Source organism: Mustela lutreola, chromosome 10 (assembly GCF_030435805.1).
Source record: "Mustela lutreola isolate mMusLut2 chromosome 10, mMusLut2.pri, whole genome shotgun sequence".
Taxonomy (NCBI): Eukaryota; Metazoa; Chordata; class Mammalia; order Carnivora; family Mustelidae; genus Mustela; species Mustela lutreola.
The window spans coordinates 18,835,357-18,855,005 of record NC_081299.1 but is presented as its reverse complement, the minus strand read 5'-3'; the positions used below and the strand labels follow the sequence as shown (position 1 = coordinate 18,855,005).

General features: G+C 41.0%; 1 protein-coding gene across 1 annotated transcript; it reads left to right on the top strand.

Annotated features, from left to right (window-relative positions):
- The first annotated feature begins 500 nt into the window (after positions 1-500).
- Positions 501-19,390, top strand: AUNIP (aurora kinase A and ninein interacting protein). The gene is made up of 3 exons (XM_059135971.1): positions 501-997; positions 16,424-16,562; positions 18,402-19,390. Exons 1-3 carry the CDS (start codon positions 920-922, stop codon positions 19,244-19,246), a joined length of 1,062 nt encoding a protein of 353 aa, XP_058991954.1. The 5' UTR covers positions 501-919; the 3' UTR covers positions 19,247-19,390.
- Positions 19,391-19,649: the final 259 nt, after the last annotated feature.

Genomic DNA, 19,649 nt, shown 5'->3' with positions numbered 1-19,649 from the left:
GAGAAAGGGAGACACAGACTCCCCCGCTGAGCAGGGAGTCGGAGCTGGGGCTCTATTCCAGGACCCTGGGATCATGGCCCAGCGGAAGGCAGACTCTTAACCCACTGAGCCACCCAGGCGCCCCCACTCCTTTTAAATAAAGATTTATTTATTTATTTATTTATTTGACAGATCACAAGTAGGCAGAGAGAGAGAGGGAGAAGCAGGCTCTCTGCTGAGCAGAGAGCTTAATGCAGGGCTCCATCCCAAGACCCTGAGATCATGACCTGAGTTCCAAAGGCAGAGGCTTAACCCACTGAGCCACCCAGGCGCCCCCTTTTTAATGTTTTCTAGATCCTTTCCTATGTGGTTTCATAGTTATGCTTGGATTTTAATTTCAGAAGTAATTCATAAACTCGAGTGTGTGGTTACCACGTAAGGTAGTGCAGGGGACACCGGCTTTGGAACTGGCTGACCGCAGCCTTCAGCACCACCCTTCCTTTTGGGATGACCAGGAGGATGCAGCTGTTGAGACTGGAAAACCCTGAGCCCGGGATTGTTATGTTTACCGCAAGAAAGGGCAACTAATTTAGCGAAAAGAAATGCATATTCTTTGTGCAATGTCGCGAACACGTTCAAGCAGCCCAGTGGCAGGAAGGCAACTCGAATTAAAAGATCACAAAGCGCGCGAAGGTCTTGGTAAACCGAAAAGCGCTCCACCCACCAGACGACCCTGTGAAGCCCGGGGCGGAGAGAAAGGGGCGGTGCTAGGGCCGGGGCGGGGCTGATGCTGGGGCGGTGCCTGCGTCGGCGGCTGCGGCGTAGCTCCGCCCCCGGCGTTGGCGCGAGATCCGAACGTCAGTGGAGGCCGTTAGAGCCATTCTGAGAGGCAGCTGGAGCCAGAGCCGGGCGTCCTGCTGGCTGGGTGTCGGCAGCGGCCATGAGGCGGAGAGGCCATGAGGAGGAGGCCTGCGGTGTGTGGCTGGACGCGGCGGCGCTGAAGCGGCGGAGAGTGCAGGTGGGATGTGGGGGCGTGAGAGGGTGTTGGAGGAGGGGTGAGAGGCCGGGACCAGCCTGAGGGAGAAGGGAGGCGGTGGAAGTCTAGTCGGGGTCCGAGAAAGAAACAGTTTTGGGAATTCTGAGGCTAGAGGGATTGGAGCCTGCAGAAGGGTGAAAAACGGGGTTTGTGAAGAGTGGAGAGGAAATGGGGCGGAAGGCAGGCAGGCTGTGGGTGGGTGAGGAAGAGATTGGGAAAATAAGGCTTCGAGGTGTAGGGAGAGGGTGGAGAGAAAATGTGCTGTGAGGACTGTTGTTTCTGTTTTTTTTTTTTTTTTTTTAAGATTTTATTTATTTATTTGACAGACAGAGATCACAAGTAGGCAGAGAGGCAGGCAGAGAGAGAGGAAGGGAAGCAGGCTCCCTGGCTCGATTCCAGGAACCTGGTGGGATCATGACCTGGGCAGAAGGCAGAGGCTTAACCCACTGAGCCACCCAGGTGCCCCTGTTTCTGCTTTTTAATGGAACTATACTTGACATTCAATATCTAGTTAGTTTCAGGTGCACGTGATACTTATTCGATATTTTTATACACAAAGAATTCCACAGGAGAAGTCTGGTTGCCATGGTCACCATTACAAAGTTACTACAATATTATTGCCTATATAACCTACGCAGTGCTTCACCTCCCCATGACTTATATATTTTATAACTGGAAGTTTGTGCCTCTTAATCCTCTTCCTTCTGCTCCACAACCCCTCCCCCCTCTGGTAACTAACAGTTTGTTTCCTTATACCTGTGAGTCAGTTTCTGTTTTGTTTTGTTATTTAGATTCCACATACAGGAGAAGTTGTATATATTTGTCCTTCTCTGTATGACTTAGTTCACTTAGCATAATACCATAATACTAAGTCCTTCCATGCTGTCGAGAATGGCAAGATTTCATTCTTTGTGGCTGTGTAATACTTCATTGTATATATTTGACACATCTTTACCCATTTATCGATTGATGGACGCTTGGGTTGTGTCCATATCTTGGCTGTTGTAAATAATACTGCAATGATTATAGGGGTGCATATATTTCTTTCATTTGGTGTTTTCATTCTCTTCAGATGAATACCCGGAACTGGAATTACTGGATTGTAATTCTACTTTTAATTTTTTAAGGATCTTCCATATTGTTATCCATAAGTAGCTGCACCAATTTACATTCCCAGCAACAGTGCATGAAAGTTCCCTTTTCTCCACAACATCTCTACACTGTCTGCATCCTCTCCAACACTTGTTATTTTTTCGTCCTTTTTTCTTTTTTGTCTTTTTGATAATTGCTATTCTAACAGGTTTGAGGTAATATCTCATATTTTCATTTTCCTGATGGTTAATTAATGATGTTGAGCACCTTTTCTTGTGTCTGTTGGGCATCTGTGTGTAATCTTTGACAATAGGCTTTTCAAGTCTTCTGCACATATTTTTGTTTTATCTTTTTTAAAGATTTTAAAAATTTTTTAATAAACATATAATGTATTATTAGCCCCTGTGAATCGCCAGGTTTACACACTTCACAGGAATCACCTTAGCACATACCCCCCTACCAATGTCCATAACCTTCCACCCTCTCTCTACCCCCCCTTCCCCCGGCCCCCTCAGTTTGTTTTGTGACATTAAGAGTCTCTTATGGTTTGTCTCCCTCCCAATCCCATCTTGTTTCATTTATTCTTTTCCTACCTCAAACCCCCAACATTGCATCTCCACTTCCTCATATCAGGGAGATCATGTGATGGTTGTCTTTCTCCTATTGACTTATTTCGCTAAGCATAATACCCTCTAGTTCCATCCATGTCGTCGCAAATGGAAAGATTTCATTTCTTTTGATGGCTGTGTTGTATATATATACCACATCTTCTTTATCCATTCATCTGTTGATGGACATCTAGGTTCTTTCCATAGTTTGGCTATTACGGACATTGCTGCTGTAAACGTTCAGGTGCACATGCCCCTTCAGATCACTACATTTGTATCTTTAGGGTAAATACCCAGTCGTGCAATTGTTGGGTCATAGGGTAGCTCTATTTTCAACTTTTTGAGGAACCTCCATGCTGTTTTCCAGAGTGGCTGCACCAGCTTGCATTCCCACCAACAGTGTAGGAGGGTTCCCCTTTCTCCGCATCCTTGCCAGCATCTGTCATTTCCTGACTTGTTAATTTTAGCCATTCTGACTGGTGTGAGGTGGTATCTGATTGTGGTTTTGATTTGTATTCCCCTGATGCCGAGTGATGTGGAGCACTTTTTCATGTTTCTGTTGGCCATCTGGATGTCTTCTTTGCAGAAATGTCTGTTCATGTCCTCTGCCCATTTCTTGATTGGGTTATTTGTTCTTTGGGTGTTGAGTTTGCTAAGCTCTTTATAGATTTTGGATACTAGCCCTTTATCTGAATCTGATATCTTCTCCCATTCTGTCAGTTGTCTTTTGGTTTTGTTAACTGTTTCCTTTGCTGTGCAATTATGCCCATTGTTTAATTTTTTTTTTTTTAAGAATTTATTTATTTATTCGACAGAGAAAAATCACAAGTAGGCAGAGAGGCAGGCAGAGAGAGAAAGAGGAAGCAGGCTCCCTGCCTAGCAGAGAGCCGGATGTGGGACTTGATCCCAGGACCCTGAGATCATGACCTGAGCTGAATGAAGGCAGAGGCTTAACCCACTGAGCCACCCAGGTACCCCTAATCTTTTTTTTTTTTTTTTTTTTTAAGTGTTGTGTAACTCTATATTTTGGATGTTAACCCTTTATCAGATGTATGATTTGCAAATACCTTCTCCCATTCAGTAGGGTGCAGTTCTGTTTTGTTGATGGTTTCCTTTGCTCTGTAGAAGCTTTTTAGTTTAATGTAATCCTATTTGCTATTTTAGCTTTTGTTGCCCTTGTCTGAGGAGATTGGTTCAAAGAAATCCTACTGAGACTGATGTCAAAGAGCTTGCTGCCCATCTTTTTCTTCCAAGAGTTTTATGTCTTCAGGTCTTAACATTCAAGTCTTTAATCCATTTCGAATTTATTTTTATATATGGTGTAAGATAGTGGTCTAGTTTCATTCTTTTGCATGTAGCTTGTCCAGATTTCCTAGCACCATTTATTGAAGAGACTCTCTTTTCCCCATTGTATATTCTTTTCTCCTTTGTAGTAGATTAATTTTCCATATACATGTAGATTTATTTATGGGCTCTCTGTTCTATTCTGTTGATCTGTGTGTGTCTTTGTGTCAGTGCCATACTGTTTTGATTACTATAACTTTGTAGAATAGTTTGAAATCAGCATGATATTTACAGCTCTGATCTTTATCAAGATTGCTTTGTCTGTTTGTGGTCCCATACAGATTTTAGGAGTACTTTTTTCTAGTTTTGTGGAAAATTGTATTTTGATGGATTGTATTGAATTTGTAGATTGCATTGGGAAGTACTAATATTTTAACAATATTAATTTGTCAGTCCATGAGCAGAGTATATCTTCCCATTTATTTTTATCATCGTCAGTTTCTTTCTTCCATGTCCCGCAATCTTCAGAGTACAAGTCTTGCACCTGTTTGGATAAATTTATTCCTAGATATTTTATTATTTTTGATGCAGCTGTAAATGGGATTATTTTCTTAATTTTCATGATAGCTCATTATAGTGTGTAGAAATGCACCCGTAGTTGAATAGCTGTTTATGGTAATAGCTCCCTTCCTGGGGCAGGTCCTCTAAATTCTTTTAAATAGTTGGGGGAAGGTCAGCAATTATTCCTAAGCCTTCTGTTCCTTAAAAATAATCAGCCTAAAATAGTACATATGCCAAAGAGACACATTTTGGGGTGGCAAATTTTGCTCCCTTGCAGTGGCTACAGTCTCCTGAACAAATTAAGGGCTGTTAAAAAGCATCATACAACTAAAGTCATTTTTTGAGAAATAACAAATGAACCACCTGTTCCTTTAATTTTTTTTTTTTTTTCTTAAAAATGAGGTAGGTATGTTCATCTGGTACATAATTTAAAACGTATGGCAGTGTTAGGCAGTGAAATAACTCCCTAATACTTTTAACCATCCTTGGCCCATCTCAGAGGCCACAACTTTCTTGCACATTCTTCTACACATATTCTATATACGCACAAGCAAACAGTATCTATTCTTTCTTGTAAATAGTAGCATGTTCTACATTGTTCTGCAACTTGCTTTTTCTCACCTATAACATCTTATGTATCATTTCATATGCATCCACCAAGAGCTGCTTTATTCTTTTTCTTAAAAAAAAGATTTCATTTGTTTATTAGAGAGAACACAAGTGGAGGAGAGAGGCAGAGGGGGAGAAAGAAACACCAACAACTGCCTCCCCCACCCCCACCCCTGCTGAGCAGGTAGCTGCTTTCTTCTTTTTAAAGACTTGATACTATTCCATTATATGGAATAGTATCCATTATATGCAATAGTATTGCCTTGGTCTACTCAAGCGGACAATAACAAAATAGTATAGACTGGGTGGCTTAAACAACAGAATTCATTTTCTCACAGTTCTGGAAACTGGAAGTCCAAGATCAGAGTGCTGCCATGGTCAAGTTCCAGTAACGACTTTCTTCTTGGCTTGCAGACAGTGAGCTGCCTTCTCCCCGTGTGCTCAGATGGACTTTTGTTGGTACATGTGTGTGTGGTGAGAGATGTGTTAAAAATTTGGGGGGTGGGCACCTGAGTGGCGCAATGGGTTAAGCATCTGACTCGGTTTCAGCTCAGATCATGATTTCAGGGTCGTGAGATTGATCCCTATATCGGGCTCTTCACTTAGAGTCTGCTTGAGATTCTCTTTCCCTCTTCCTCTCCCACTCATGCTCTTTCTCTCTCAAATGAATAAATAAATCTTAAAAACAATTTTTTAAACTTTGTTAGAAACTAGTTCTTTGACTTTTTAAGACTTCCACTCCAGAGCAGAGTACTAAAGATTCCCTTTCACAGGATGTAGAAACCTGCCTTTTCCTAGAGTAGCTATCAATAGGCATACATTTGTTTGAGTTTTAAATATTCTTTTTTTTTTCTTTAAAGATTTTATTTATTTATCAGAGAGAGAGAGGGGGAGAGAGCGAGCACAGGCAGAGAGAATGGCAGGCAGAGGCAGAGGGAGAAGCAGGCTCCCCGCTGAGCAAGGAGCCCGATGTGGGACTTGATCCCAGGACGCTGGGATCATGACCTGAGCCACCCAGGCGTCCCCATTTGTTTGAGTTTTAATGTCAGTCATTAATAGACAGTTGCTCATGACCAGTGTTTTAGAAAATCTGCTCCTTCCCACCTGATCCCTCAACAAACTGCTATTTGGGGGCAACTAATGGGGTGGTTCATAATTTTGCCAGAAAATAAATGCCTATGTTTGGAGTGAGTTTGCTTCTTTCTTGGTCCCACAGAAGCATGATAGGCTTGGCTTCATTACTTAGGCCTTGATATGGAGGATACTGTATTTGTCTTCATTTCATTTTTTTTATTGTGAAAGTAATATATGTTTGTTAAAAAAAAATCAGTATAGAATTAAGTAAAAAACAAAACTTCACTGGTGGTAGCTGCTTTTAACAATTGGTATTCTTTGAGACAGTTTCTATGTGTATATATATGTTTTCCCCACAAAAGAGATTATTTCAAACATACTCACCTTTCACAAAATATATGGAGAACTTTCCATGTGAGACATGAGTTTTAGTATGAATTTTTCAAAAGGACTTTTTATTTTATTTTTTAAAAGATTTCATTTATTTATTTGACAGAGAGAGACCATGAGAGAGGGAATACAAGCAGGGGAGGCGGGAGAGGGAGAAGCAGGCTTCCGGCCAAGCAGGGAGCCCAATGTGAGACTCGATCTCAGGAGTTCACTGTGGGGCTCCATCCCAGGACCCCAGGATCATGATCTGAGCTGAAGGCAGATGCTTAACAACTAAGCCACCCAGATGCCCCATCAAAAGGTCATTTAAATTTACATGATTTTCAAATTTTGTATTTTAACTTTGTTACCTCTTTATTAAAACACGGAGAAATATTTCTGAAAGGTTTCTCCCACAATAAAGAGGTAAAAAGATTTAGTATGTATTTTGTATATTTGCTATCTTGTAGGTGTTTTCTCATTCTTCTTCATCTGTAATGCAGCATACTTTCTTGCCCTTGAAATATATGTAGCAGAGAAGGAGAAGTGAGCCTAAGAAGGGGACAGAAATGCGAAGATAACAGAAATCGTGGCTGAGTCATCATTGGTTTCTGACTGCCTTGGTGGAACACGGAATGCCACTGTGACAGTCTGTAGCTTCACTAACATTCAGTCCATCAGCAAATTCTCTGGACTCTGCCTTCATATGTTCAGAATCTCATAATTTCCTACTATTTCTACCACTGCTACCTGATCCAGTATGATTGTGACCTTTTGCTCACTGTTAATTTTAAAACCATCTAGTGGTTTGCTGTCTTCTGGTAAAACCCAGAATCTCTGAGGCCTACAAGGCATGGTTTGGCCATGTATGTTTGCCTTCTCCTACATTTTAGACCTCATCTACTACTCTTTTCTCTGCCTGACTCTATTGTAGTCATATGGGCCTTCTTGCTGGCCTTCAAGCCAAGTATACCTCTGCAGAGAGTTTTGTACACCTTGAAATGCATAGGGATTAAAATACCACATGTTCTTTCATTTGTTAGTTTGTCAGCTTATTGAGTCCCATTTCTTAACCATAAAAACGCCTTTCCCTTATCCCCTACTCCCTAACACCTTAGTCTTGCTTTGTTTATCTCCATAGCCCTTTACCATTAGATACACTATATACTGTGTATTTACTTTTCATTTATGATCTTCCCCTACTAGAATGAAATTTCCATTAGGCAGTCCTTCAAACAGTGGCACATGGTAGGTTCTCACTACAAATTTGCTGAATGAGCGAATCAATCCATCTGAGCTTTGCTTTCAGAAAACCTTTTAGATATGGTCATAATTGCTCATTCTTTCTTTCTCTGATGAGAAGATAAGTAGGAGGACTTTGAGTTTTTTAGAGCAGAGATGGATGGGAGGACGCCTCCAGTAAAATGGCAGTTAAAGTGTGTACTTAACAGGAGTACCTGGGTTTCTCGGTTAGTTGAGCCTTTGAGTCTTCATTTCGGCTCAGGTCATGACCTCACGGTCGTGAGATGAAGCCCTGCCCTGGGCTCTGTGCTCAGCACACGGTAGTCCGCCTTGAGATTCTCTCTTCCTCTCTGCCTCCCCACTCTCAAATAAATCTTAAAAAGAAAAAGTGTGGACCTAACAACAAAAAAAAACCCTCTGTGATACTTACTGAAATGCTGAAAAAAGTAAAACAAAAATAGAGGAGGAAAGTATGTCATTGAAACTGAATAAGCTTAATAATAATACTGAAGTCTGTGGTAGCAACACTGTTGGGGTCGGTGCTGTAAGACTGATAAGGATCTGTGAATGTAACTTGACAAATATTTATCAGTATGACCTTTATGTAATGGCTTATGGTTTGTAAAAGTTTTTTTACACGTATTGTTTCACCACTTCCTCAGTAGCTTTGTGAGGGAGGTGAGATTATCTCCATCTTGCAAATGAAGAAATTGGAGTTCAGATAGAGATATGCTTCAGATCACATCAGAGTATGTGCAGCTCTATGGCTTGATTCCAGGTCTTCTGACTCTTGTTCCAATGTGGGTTTTTTTTTTTTTCCATAATGTATAAGGTGTCCTCAGATGATAAAAAGGTGAATAATGAATAAGGTAGTTCTAACCCTGGCAGCATGGAATATGGTAGGAATGCAAATAACCGTCAGACAGACAGTAAGTAAGACAGTAAGTTAGAGGCATAAGGAAATTCTAAGCATTTAGAGAAGGAAGAGATTACGTTTTATTACAGGTGGAGGGCTGGTGGTTTTAAAATATGTCCACAAATTCTTTGATACCTCTCTCTTTAACAGGTGGATGTTAAATCTCCTCTTCCCCCACCAAGTGTGGGACGTACTTAGTGACTCTGTTGACTAGAAGGTGATGGAAGTGTTCGAGTTCTGAGGTTAGGTCATAAACAGCATTGCAGCTTCAGCCTTATTCTGCCTTTAGGGGAAGTCAGCTCTCACGTTGTGTAGACATGCAGGCAGCTCTATGGAGACCTCCATGTGGTGAGGAACCTTATTGAATTTGCTGTTGTGTGAGTGAGCCTCCTTGAAAATGCATATTGCAACACTGCTTGATACCTTAAATGCCACCTAATGAGACTGTGAGCCAGAACCATGCAGATAGGCTGCTTTCCAATTCCTGATGCATAGAAGTTGTGAGATAATAAATGTTGTTTTAAGCTGCTAAATTTTGTGGCAATGTGTTAATGCAGCAACAGAAAGATAATACAGATTTGGTTTTTGCAGTGGAGTACCACTTAACGAAAACCTAAAATGGGGGAGTGGCTTTGGCATGGGGCAATGGGTGGCAGCTGGAAGGACTTTGGAGAGAGTGCTAGTGAAAGCTTGAAGAGCTTGTAAGAAACTATTTCTAGAACTGGGATGGCCTTTGAGGAGACTTGTGGGTAAGGGTTTAAAGGAAAGTGAGAACATATCTTACTGGAAACTAGAGGAAAGGGAATCCTTGTTATGTGGTCACAGAAAGTTGCCTACAACTCCTGTTGGTTGTAGTAAGGTGGAAGATAGAGAATGTACCTGAGGAACTGGGCAATGTGATGTAGCTAAGGGGGTTAACAGGCAGGGCAGAAGGGCTACCGGTTTCTTCTCACTGATATAGCAAAGTGCCAGAGGATCGAGAGAAGCTGAAGGAAGGCCAGTTAAACAAAAAAGAACCTAGACTTGCTGGTTTTGAAAATTCTCAGCTTCTTCAGGTGGTACACAGTGGATTTTTCTTTGCAGGAAGTTTTAAAATTCCTAATTTAATCTCTTGTTATAAGTCCATTCAGATACACTCATGGAAAGAATGTCATTATTAGTCACTAGGGAAATGCAAATCCAAACCACAAGCAGATACCACTTCACATCCACTAGGATGGCTATAATCAAGAAGATAATACCAAGTGTTGGCAAGGATGTGGAGAAATTGGAAACCTCTTGTATTACATGGTGCATGCATACAGTGGTATAGACAGTTTGCGGAACAGTTTGGCAGTTCCTCAAAATGTTCAGCATGCTTATCCTATGACCCAGCACTTCTGCTTTTTTTTCAGTATAGACCCAAGATATGAAAAGATAGTCCACACTAAAACTTGTACACCAGTGAACGAATGTTTGAATGTTTGTAGCAGCATTTCTCATAACAGCTAAAGAGTGGAAACAACCAAAATGCCCCCAAATGATGAATTTATGAACAGTGGAATGTTACTTGGCAATAAAAAGGGATTGAAGTATCTGACATGCTACAGTGTGGATGGACCTCCAAAAGGTGCTCAGTGAGAGAAGCTGGTCACAAAGACCAGATACTGTGTGATGTGTGAAAGGTCCAGAATAGACTGATCTTTCTTTTTTTTTTTTTATTTGAGAGAGTGCGGTGTGAGCATGAGTGGGGGAGGAGCAGAAGGAGACGGAAAAGCAGGCTCCTCACTGAGCAGGAAGCCTGATGTGGGACTCGATCTAGGGACTCCAGGATCATGACCTGAGCCAAAGGCAGATGCTTAACCAACTGAGCCACCCAGATGCCTCCATCAGCTGTTTTTGGTCAGACTTCTTAAACAGTCCTCCTTAGAGTATCCTTATTAGGTAGTGTCCTTTTAGCATGGCTTGATAAGGCATGATAGCGGCTGATTGGAAAAGGTTTTCTATGAGAGTGGAGGTGGGGAGTTGGAGAAGTGGGAAGAGATGAGTATGGGACCTCAGAAGCATAAAAGAAGAAGTAACATAGCAAAAAGAATTAAACACATACACTTGTGTTTTCTGAAGCTATGTCAATATGTAAGGATAATGAGATTTCGTTCATAAATTCAAGGCCAGTGACCCTAATCAGAAAAGTAAGTTGAATCAAATTATATGCTAGCGGGGCGCCTGGGTGGCTCAGTGGGTTAAGCCGCTGCCTTCGGCTCGGGTCATGATCCTGGGATCGAGCCCCACATTGGGCTCTCTGCTCAGCAGGGAGCCTGCTTCCCTCTCTCTCTCTGCCTGCCTCTCCATCTACTTGTGATTTCTCTCTGTCAAATAAATAAATAAAATCTTTAAAAAAAAAATTATATGCTAGACTTGAAGGCCATATGAATAATAAAAAAGGGGAATTAAAATGGGTTGAAAGCAGAAATTTAAGACAAACTTGCAGGTAAATTATCAGAAGACATAAAGATAGAATGAGAGCTAAACTGAATTTAAATGCCATGAAATCATGAAAACATTTCCTAGTAGTAAGGAGGGTGAATTGTATGAACCCAGGTCTGCTTTGATAATAGAGTTGTGGTGTTTAGGAAAGGGCCAGACTCTTGGGGTGACTTGCAGCCATGAGAGGTGTTGTTCTCTGTAGGAATACACCACAGGTCATCCTTGTGATAGCAAGAAAGTAGGAGCACCGTGATTGTAGGAAGTCAGTTTTTCCTTCTACCATTCTGAAGGAAGAAAACTTGATAGGAACATGAATATGATATACTGAGGTACTAGAGATTCTTTGGTTTGGAGGGAATATATTTCTTGAAGTTAGATTTTTTGAGGCATTCTTACAGGGTAAGAATTGTTAGTACCTAGGCTGTGGCTTACCAAGGTGTTTTGTCCTGTAGGAACCCTATGTTTTTTTAGACAGGCTTTCTTATACTATGTGATACACACACATAGGCTGCCTTTATTTTGAGGTAAGAATATTCAGCTGAAGGACTACCTGGGTCCCTTCAGTTCCAGATGACCTATTCTCACTCAGAGTCTACACATTCCACTGAGATAAACATAGTTCCTTAAAGCTAAACTCTTCTAAGGGAGCTATAACTGAGAAGCAGTATCACTCTTGACACTGCTTTGACCTAAGTAAGGAATTGTCTTACTCTTGGCTAAGATGGCCAACTTGGTGAAAAACTTTGTTCCTGATGTTCTATTAACTGAGGTCTTACTGTTTTCTGGTATTATTTAGTTTGTATGTCTTTTTTTTTTTTAAGATTTTATTTATTTTTTTGAGAGAGAGTGAGCTCGAGCTTTTGGGGGAGGACAGAGGGACAGGGAGAGGCAGATCCCCACCGACTAGAGAGCCCAGTGCAGAGCTTGATCCCAGGACTCTCAGATCATGATCTGAGCTTAAGGAAGACATTAACTGACTGAGCACCTAGGTGCCATGTATAAGTCTTTTTAGAGGACTTGGTATGTTTTTTAAATTTTATTTTAAGTCCAATGTAATTAACATACAGTGTTAAATTAGTTTCAGTGATTAACCATTTCATATATTACTCAGTGCTCATTAAGATAAGTATACTCTTAACCCCCTTCACCTCTTTCACTCATCACCCACCCGCCTCCCCTTTGGTAACCATCTGTTCTCTATAATTAAGAGTCTGAGTCTGTTTTCCCATTTGTCTCTTTTTTTCATTTGTTTGGTTTCTTAGATCCCACATATGAGTGAAATCTTATGGTATTTGTCTTTTTCTGACTTGTTTTCTTATTAGCTTTATACTCTTTAGATCCATCCGTGTTGCAGATGGCAAGATTTCATTCTTTTTTATGGCTGAACAATATTCCAGAGTGTGTGTGTGTCTGTGTGTGTGTGTAGTACAGTACATTTTCTTTATCCATTCGTCTATCAATGGACACTTGGGCTGCTTCCATAATTTGGCTATTGTAAATAATGCTGTAATAAAGATAGGGGTGCATATATCCTTTTTGAATTAATGTTTTTGTATTTTTTTTTAAAGATTTATTTATTAGAGAGAGAGAGTGCACAAGCAGGAGGGGCAGAGGGAGAACGGAAAAAAATCTCAAGCAGACTCCACACCAAGTGTAGAGCCCAATGTGGGGCTCAATCTCATGACCCAGAGATTGCAGTCCCACCCAAAACCAGGTTTCAGAAGCTTAACCGACTGCGCCACCCAGGCACCTCTAGTGTTTTTGTACTCTTTGGGTAAATACCCAGTAGTGTGATTATTGGATCATATGATAGTTCTATTTTTAATTTTTTGAGGAAACTCAGTGGCTATACCAGTTTACATTCCCGCTAACAATGCATGAGGGTTCCTTTTTCTCCACATCCTCGCCAACACCTATTGTTTCTTGTGTTTTTGATTTTAGTCATCTGACAGGTATGAAATGATATGACATTGTAGTTTTGATTTGCATCTCCCTGATGATGAGTGATGTTGAGCATCTTCATGGGTCTGCTGGGTATTTGTATGTCTTCTTTGGAGATACGTCTGTTTATGTCTTTTTTTTTTTTTTTTTTTTAAAGTAGGCTCCGTACACAATATGGAGCCCATTGTGGGGCATAAACCCATGACCCTGAGATCAAGACCTGAGCCAAGATCAAGAGTTGGACATTTAACCAGCTGAGCTACTCAGGCACCCCTGTTCATGTCTCTGCCCATTTTTTATTTGGATTATTTGGGGGGGGTTGTTGTTGTATTGTGGAAGTTCTTTATATTTTTTGTCTATTAACCCTTTATCAGATAAATCATTTGCAAATATCTTCTCCTCTTCAGTAGGCTGTGTTTTAGTTTTGTTGATAGTTTCCTTTGCTATGAAGAATTTTTTTATTTTGATGTCTCTATAGTTTATTTTTGCTTTTGTTTCCCCTGTCTCAGGAGACATATCTAGAAAAATGTTAATGGCCCGTTTCAGAGAAATTACTGCCTGTGCTCTCCTAGGATTTTTACCATTTCAGGTCTCACATTTAGGTCCTTAAACCACTTTTTAAAAAAGATTTTATTTATTTGAGAGAGAAAAGAGGGCACACGAGAGAGCACACAAGGCCGGAGGAAGGTAGGGTGGAGAGAGTCAGAGTAGGGGGAGAAGCAGACTCCCCACAGAGCAGGGAGCCCAACTCGGGCCTTGATCCCAGGACCCTGGGATCATTACCTGAGCCAAAGGCAGATGCTTAACCTACTAAGCCACCTGGGTGCCTGGCCCTTAATCCATTTTGAGTTTATTTTTGTGTATGGTGTAATCAAGTGGTCTGGCTTCATTCTTTTGCATGTAGCTGTCCAGTTTTCCTGACACCATTTGCTGAAGAGACTTTTTCCCATTGCATATTCTTGCCTCCTTTGTTGAAGATTAATTGACCATATAATTGTGGGTTTATTTCTGAGTTTTCTATTTTGTTCCATTGATCTATGTATCTATTTATGCGAGTACCATATTGTTCTGATTGCTACAACTTTGTGGGATGGAATATTTGGTAGAATTAATCTGTGAAGCTGTTTTATTCTGGACTTTTGATTGTTGGGAGTTTGTTTGTTTTTTTTAATTACTGATTCAATTTCATTGCTGGTAGTCGGTCTGTTCAAATTTTCTATTTTTTCCTGATTCAGTTTTGGGAGGTTATATGTTTCTAGGAATTTATTCATTTTTCTAGGTTGTCCAATTTGTTGGCATATAATTTTTTATAACATTATCTTACAATCCTTTGTATTTGTGTTGTAGGACTTAGTATTCTTGTAGTTATTTAAATAACTATATATTATTGGTCTGTCTTTTCCCGTAAGGTTTAAGCTTTACCAGAGCAGAAACAATCTGTTTTATTCCTCAGTATATTCCCAGTACTAGCATATAGGTGCTAAAACACTTGTTGGCATACTCTCTCTCATAGTTTCACATATCTAGGATGTTTCTGATATAAAATTTAGAGAGCCATGTGCTTCTTTGGGCTTCCTCATAGCATGGTAGCCAGGTTCTAAGAGGGAGGATCTCAAGACAGCAAGACAGAGTGCATGGCATTTTTATGACCTATTTTTGGAAAAAATGTAGTGTTATTTCTATCATACTTTATTGATCAGTCACAAAATTCTTCCCAAGTTCAAGGTGAAGGAATATGAACTTTGCTTCTCCAAATTCCAGTCTGAATGTATTCAATTAATCCAGAATGCAGTGCCTGTATACTTTATATATTTTGGTCTGGCAAGTGATTCCAGGCATAAAGCTAGAGTCATCATAGGGCTCACCTCATTTGTTTTCCTTCTCTCGGAGCTCACAGTCCAATGCAATTCCTTTTGTCCACCATCTATTATCAGTTGTTTCATGTATTTTATTCAGTTTTCTAGTTTTGTATGTTGGAGGGGAAAGTTCCACACCAGTACTGCAAGTTAGAGTATGAGTTTTACACCAAGGATTTCATTCTTCTTTTATCCACTTAAGGTACATTTTAGTTTCCAAATGTAAAAATGAAGTCAACTTTGGGCTAGAAATAATAATTTAATTTCATCTCAGACCTATCTCCAGCTTACAACATGAAAATCAGCAAATCTTGTTTCTTTGGTTTTCATGCAAACTGAATTGAATATAAATTACGCTCTTCTCAGGGTTACTTCTCAGGCATTCCATAACAAGCAAGTGGAAACAAAACCAAATCATACTAAATAAAGATGAGGTTTTATTTATAGTTAGTTGACAAAACTTACTTCCCTAACCCTTTCTGGTACAAATTGATACTATAATGTACAAAGGGGCTGAGAGTGTATAAGACTGGCTGTTTCCCTGCTTGTCCTCCTAGTAATAACCAATTAGTATTGAACCTGAGGAACTGTGTAAGCCTTTTATGTGAATTAACTCACCAAATCTTTGTAACAGCCCTATGGGATAGGTACTTCACTGTGCTCATTTCACACATGAGAATGAGACCTAGATCAAGCACTTGCATAGGGTTACACAGTACTAAGTAGCTGTGGCAGAATTGGAATTGACTTGAACCCTAGCTGTGTGAGCCATGCTCTCAACTGTATGTAAGTATTTGAAAACCACTAAAAATGTGTCAACTGCTGCTGAGGTAGAATCATTAGTTATCTTTAAGTGTAAGAGAGAGTATCATTCTTGGAATCACGTCAATAAATCTTGTTTAGTCAGTGTGACTGAGTTCTGTGGGGAAGCAGAAAGATTGGGCTATAGTTGGAATATGTGATTTCCTAAAAAAACCAAACATCATCAGTGTGACAGGAAATAGTAGATGATGATGTACAGCAAAAACTAACCAGAAAGTAGCAGAGTAGTGGAGTCCAAAGGGCCCAGTGTGGTTCCATGAAGGTCACGGGTATTTATTTATTTATTTATTTTATTTTTTTTTTAAAGATTTTATTTATTTATTTGAGAGACAGTGAGAGAGAGCATGAGCAAGGAGAAAGTCAGAGGGAGAAGCAGACTCCCCGTGGAGCTGGGAGCCCGATGCGGGACTCGATCCCGGAACTCCGGGATCATGACCTGAGCCGAAGGCAGTCGTCCAACCAACTGAGCCACCCAGGCGTCCCGGTCACGGGTATTTATTGAATCTCTCCTGTCTGGCAGCTGTTTTGGTATTAATAGGTTCTATTTTTTTTTTCTCCCCCTTCTCAGACACATTTAATGAAGCCAAACACCAAAATGTTAACAACCTTTCCTGGAGAGAAAAAGGCTAAGATTTCTCTTACTCAAAGAATTCCACCTACGGGCATTCGGCAGACCAGCATTGCTTCCTTCCTCACCCTGCAGCCAGGTATGATGACCCGCCTGGGAATACCCGGGGAGCAAAAAGGAGTGTGTGCGTTTTTCCATGCTGGAAAATTTAGGAGAGGTGGCAACACCAGTGCATTGTGTTAAACTTGGCTGACTCATTAGAAGAGGATATCAAACAACAAAGCATCCCTTCTGCTAAGCATTATAAATGTGCTTTTACTAACATTTTCTCATTCTGTGTGCTCAGTCTAATATTAAATATTTGTATTCCCTGACAGAGCAGCGAGGAGAAAGGTATGCTTGGGGAGTTGGGGTGTGCAGGGGAGCTGATCTGCCCTAGTTAGGTAAATGTCTTGGATTGGCCATAATGAGCAGTGTACTTATGATTACTTGACAACAGATATTTCTGTATAATGCTTCTCAACATTCAGAGTTCAAAGATGCTTTTTTTTCTTAGAATGGTTGGCATAAAGTTGTCTCATTATCCTTTGGCAGTTTTTTGCTTACATCTCCCTTTCCAGGTGACGGGCTGCTTCAGAGCAGGGTGTCTGCCAATTGGAGGGTTTTGAGAGGAGAGCTCTAACTCCTGATGTGATTCCCAGAATTGCTTTACACAAATCTTCAAAATTCACTGTCCCTGCCCCAAAGAGAAACTTAAAATAAGCACCGTTGGCTTTAAGTAACAAGGGCAGATTTCTTTCAAGGACACCTCTGAATTTTTTTTTTTTAATTAATTAATTATTTTTAAGTAGGTTCCATGCCCAGCATGGAGCCCAACATGAGGCTTGAACTTACGACCCCAAGATTAAGACTTGAGCTGAGATCAAGAGCTGGATGCTTAATAGTCTGAGCCTCCCAGTCATCCCCCGGTATTTCAGAATTCTGGTATATTTATAATCTCTTGAATTTTTAGGCAAAGTTGAGAAATCTTTCACAAAACAGTTTCTGCAGTATAATTCTTGTTGGAGAAGGAAAAAGGAAATCATTCAGCTTTGTAATTAGATCTTGGTATAATTTAGGGGAAAGGTAGTCCATGTTATTCATCCTTAAGGCAGAACAGTATCCATTCCATGCCTGATGAAATGGACAAGCTGGATACTAGCAGTCGTTTATTATTGTTCGTCTAACTGGTTGACTTAGCATCTAATTGTCTTTATTCCCCTTCCCAAGCTATATTTGCAGTGTAGAAGCCCTAATGTTATTTGTACTGTCACCAGAAAGTTTCTTAGAGTTGGATGGTTAATGTGATCTAAGTGCATATTTCTCAAAGGATAATATCCAGGAATATGTATTTGGCCAAGATCACTATTTAACAGAAACCATATTAAATAAAAAACAAAGGCAAAACTCATGTGCCCTGTTAAACCCCATATCCTAAAACACAGCGGGAAAAGTAGGCTGTAGTCTGAGTATACCTACCACGTTTGACTTGAGTAGGTCATTAGAAGCATCATCTATTTGAGTAGTGGAATATAAGGTCTGAGGTTTAGAAGGATCATTCTGGCGAAAGCAGAGATTAAAAGCAGGAAGATCATGGGGTGCCTGGGTGGCTCAGTCGGTTAAATGTCTGACTCCAGCTCAGGCCATGATCTCTGGATCCTGGGCTGATGCCCCGTGTTGGGCTCCCTGCTGAGTGGGGAGTCTGCTTCTCCCTTTCTGCCCCCTTCCCATTCTTTCTCTCTCTCAAATAAATAAAACCTTTTAAAAAGAAAGAAAGAAAGAAAACAGGAAGATCAGCTGTAAATGTGTGTGATGAGTCTAACTAAGACCCCTGTGCTAGATGATGATAGTAGCCGATACAGATTTCAGAAAAAGCCAGCTAAATCCTGCTCAGGGCAGAGATTTCCTGCAGAATAATTATTCACATCTGTTTTGCTAGGAAAGACAAATGGTGGTGACCAGAGGAGTGTTTCGTCTCATATAGAAAGTCAGATCAACAAAGAGTCTGAGAAAGATGCAGCCCATCTAGATCATGTGTTCCAGGGCTTGGAGGACGAGTGCATGTCATCCCCATTAGCCACTTCAACCCCTGCAGATACCCAGGAAGCTGGACTTTCTCTTCATTCCCTCCAGGCTTCTGACCACCACAGAATGGGAACTCCATTTTTGACTATGCTGTCTTTGCCCCAGCCTGACACCTTGGTCTGTGCTGGAAAGAGCAAAGCCTCGTTCTCTTGTTCCTTCACTCAGAACTTGGAAAGTTCTTACTTGCTGGACCAAAAGGAAGGAGATAAAGACTCTTTCTGGAAAAGGGAATGGCTTCATGGATCTAAGGAAAAAAACTATCAGGATGTGGAGAGACACATTCAACCACCCTGGGGCAAGGGCCTTCACTCCTTGAACAAGATTAAATTGGGAAAGGTGTCTGCCCAAGAAACCAGGCAGGACCCCATCCTCCTTCAAACATTACATTCCCGGAACGGAGAAAACACAGACTTAGTGAAACAAAGCCCTAGTCCTGTCCCTGCGTTTTCCTGGGACAGTGAAAAGAATGACTCCTGGAGTCAGCTTTTCACTGAGGATTCTCAGGGCCAGCGGGTCATTGCCCACAACTCTAGAGCTCCTTTCCGAGATGTAACGAACAATCAGAATCGGGACTTAGGGCAGTTGCACAATAGCTCTTGGGCTCAGTGCCAGGAGAGGCCAACTTATTTAAATCTGCAGCGTGATTTGCTCTTTACCCAGGACTCTGAAGGTAATCAAGTTATCAGGCACCAAGTCTAAATACCTCTATGATGGTTTGGTTCTAGAAGTACCTTGAAATGACAGAGCTATAGGAAAATATTGGGTGGGAGGGCAGCAGAGGGAGGCAAGGGATGAAGTTATTGAGCATTTCTTTGTGTAAATAAACCAGGTGGTGCCACTTGTTGAGACTGTATGTTTGGCGTGGTGCGTCTCCCCGGGAAGAGGTGGCTGGTAACCTTGGCCAAGTCTGTGATGAGCACTGAGAGGAGGTAGGGCAGGTACTTATCCTTCTACAAAAGAGCCCTTACTCAGCCTGCATAGCCCCCTCTTTGCCCTTTCAGATCCCTGACTAGGACATTGCTTCTTACGAATGTGTTCTAATCTCTGGCTGTTATCTTACCCATGCAGCCTTGGGACCATTATTCCTGACACCGTTTTGAGT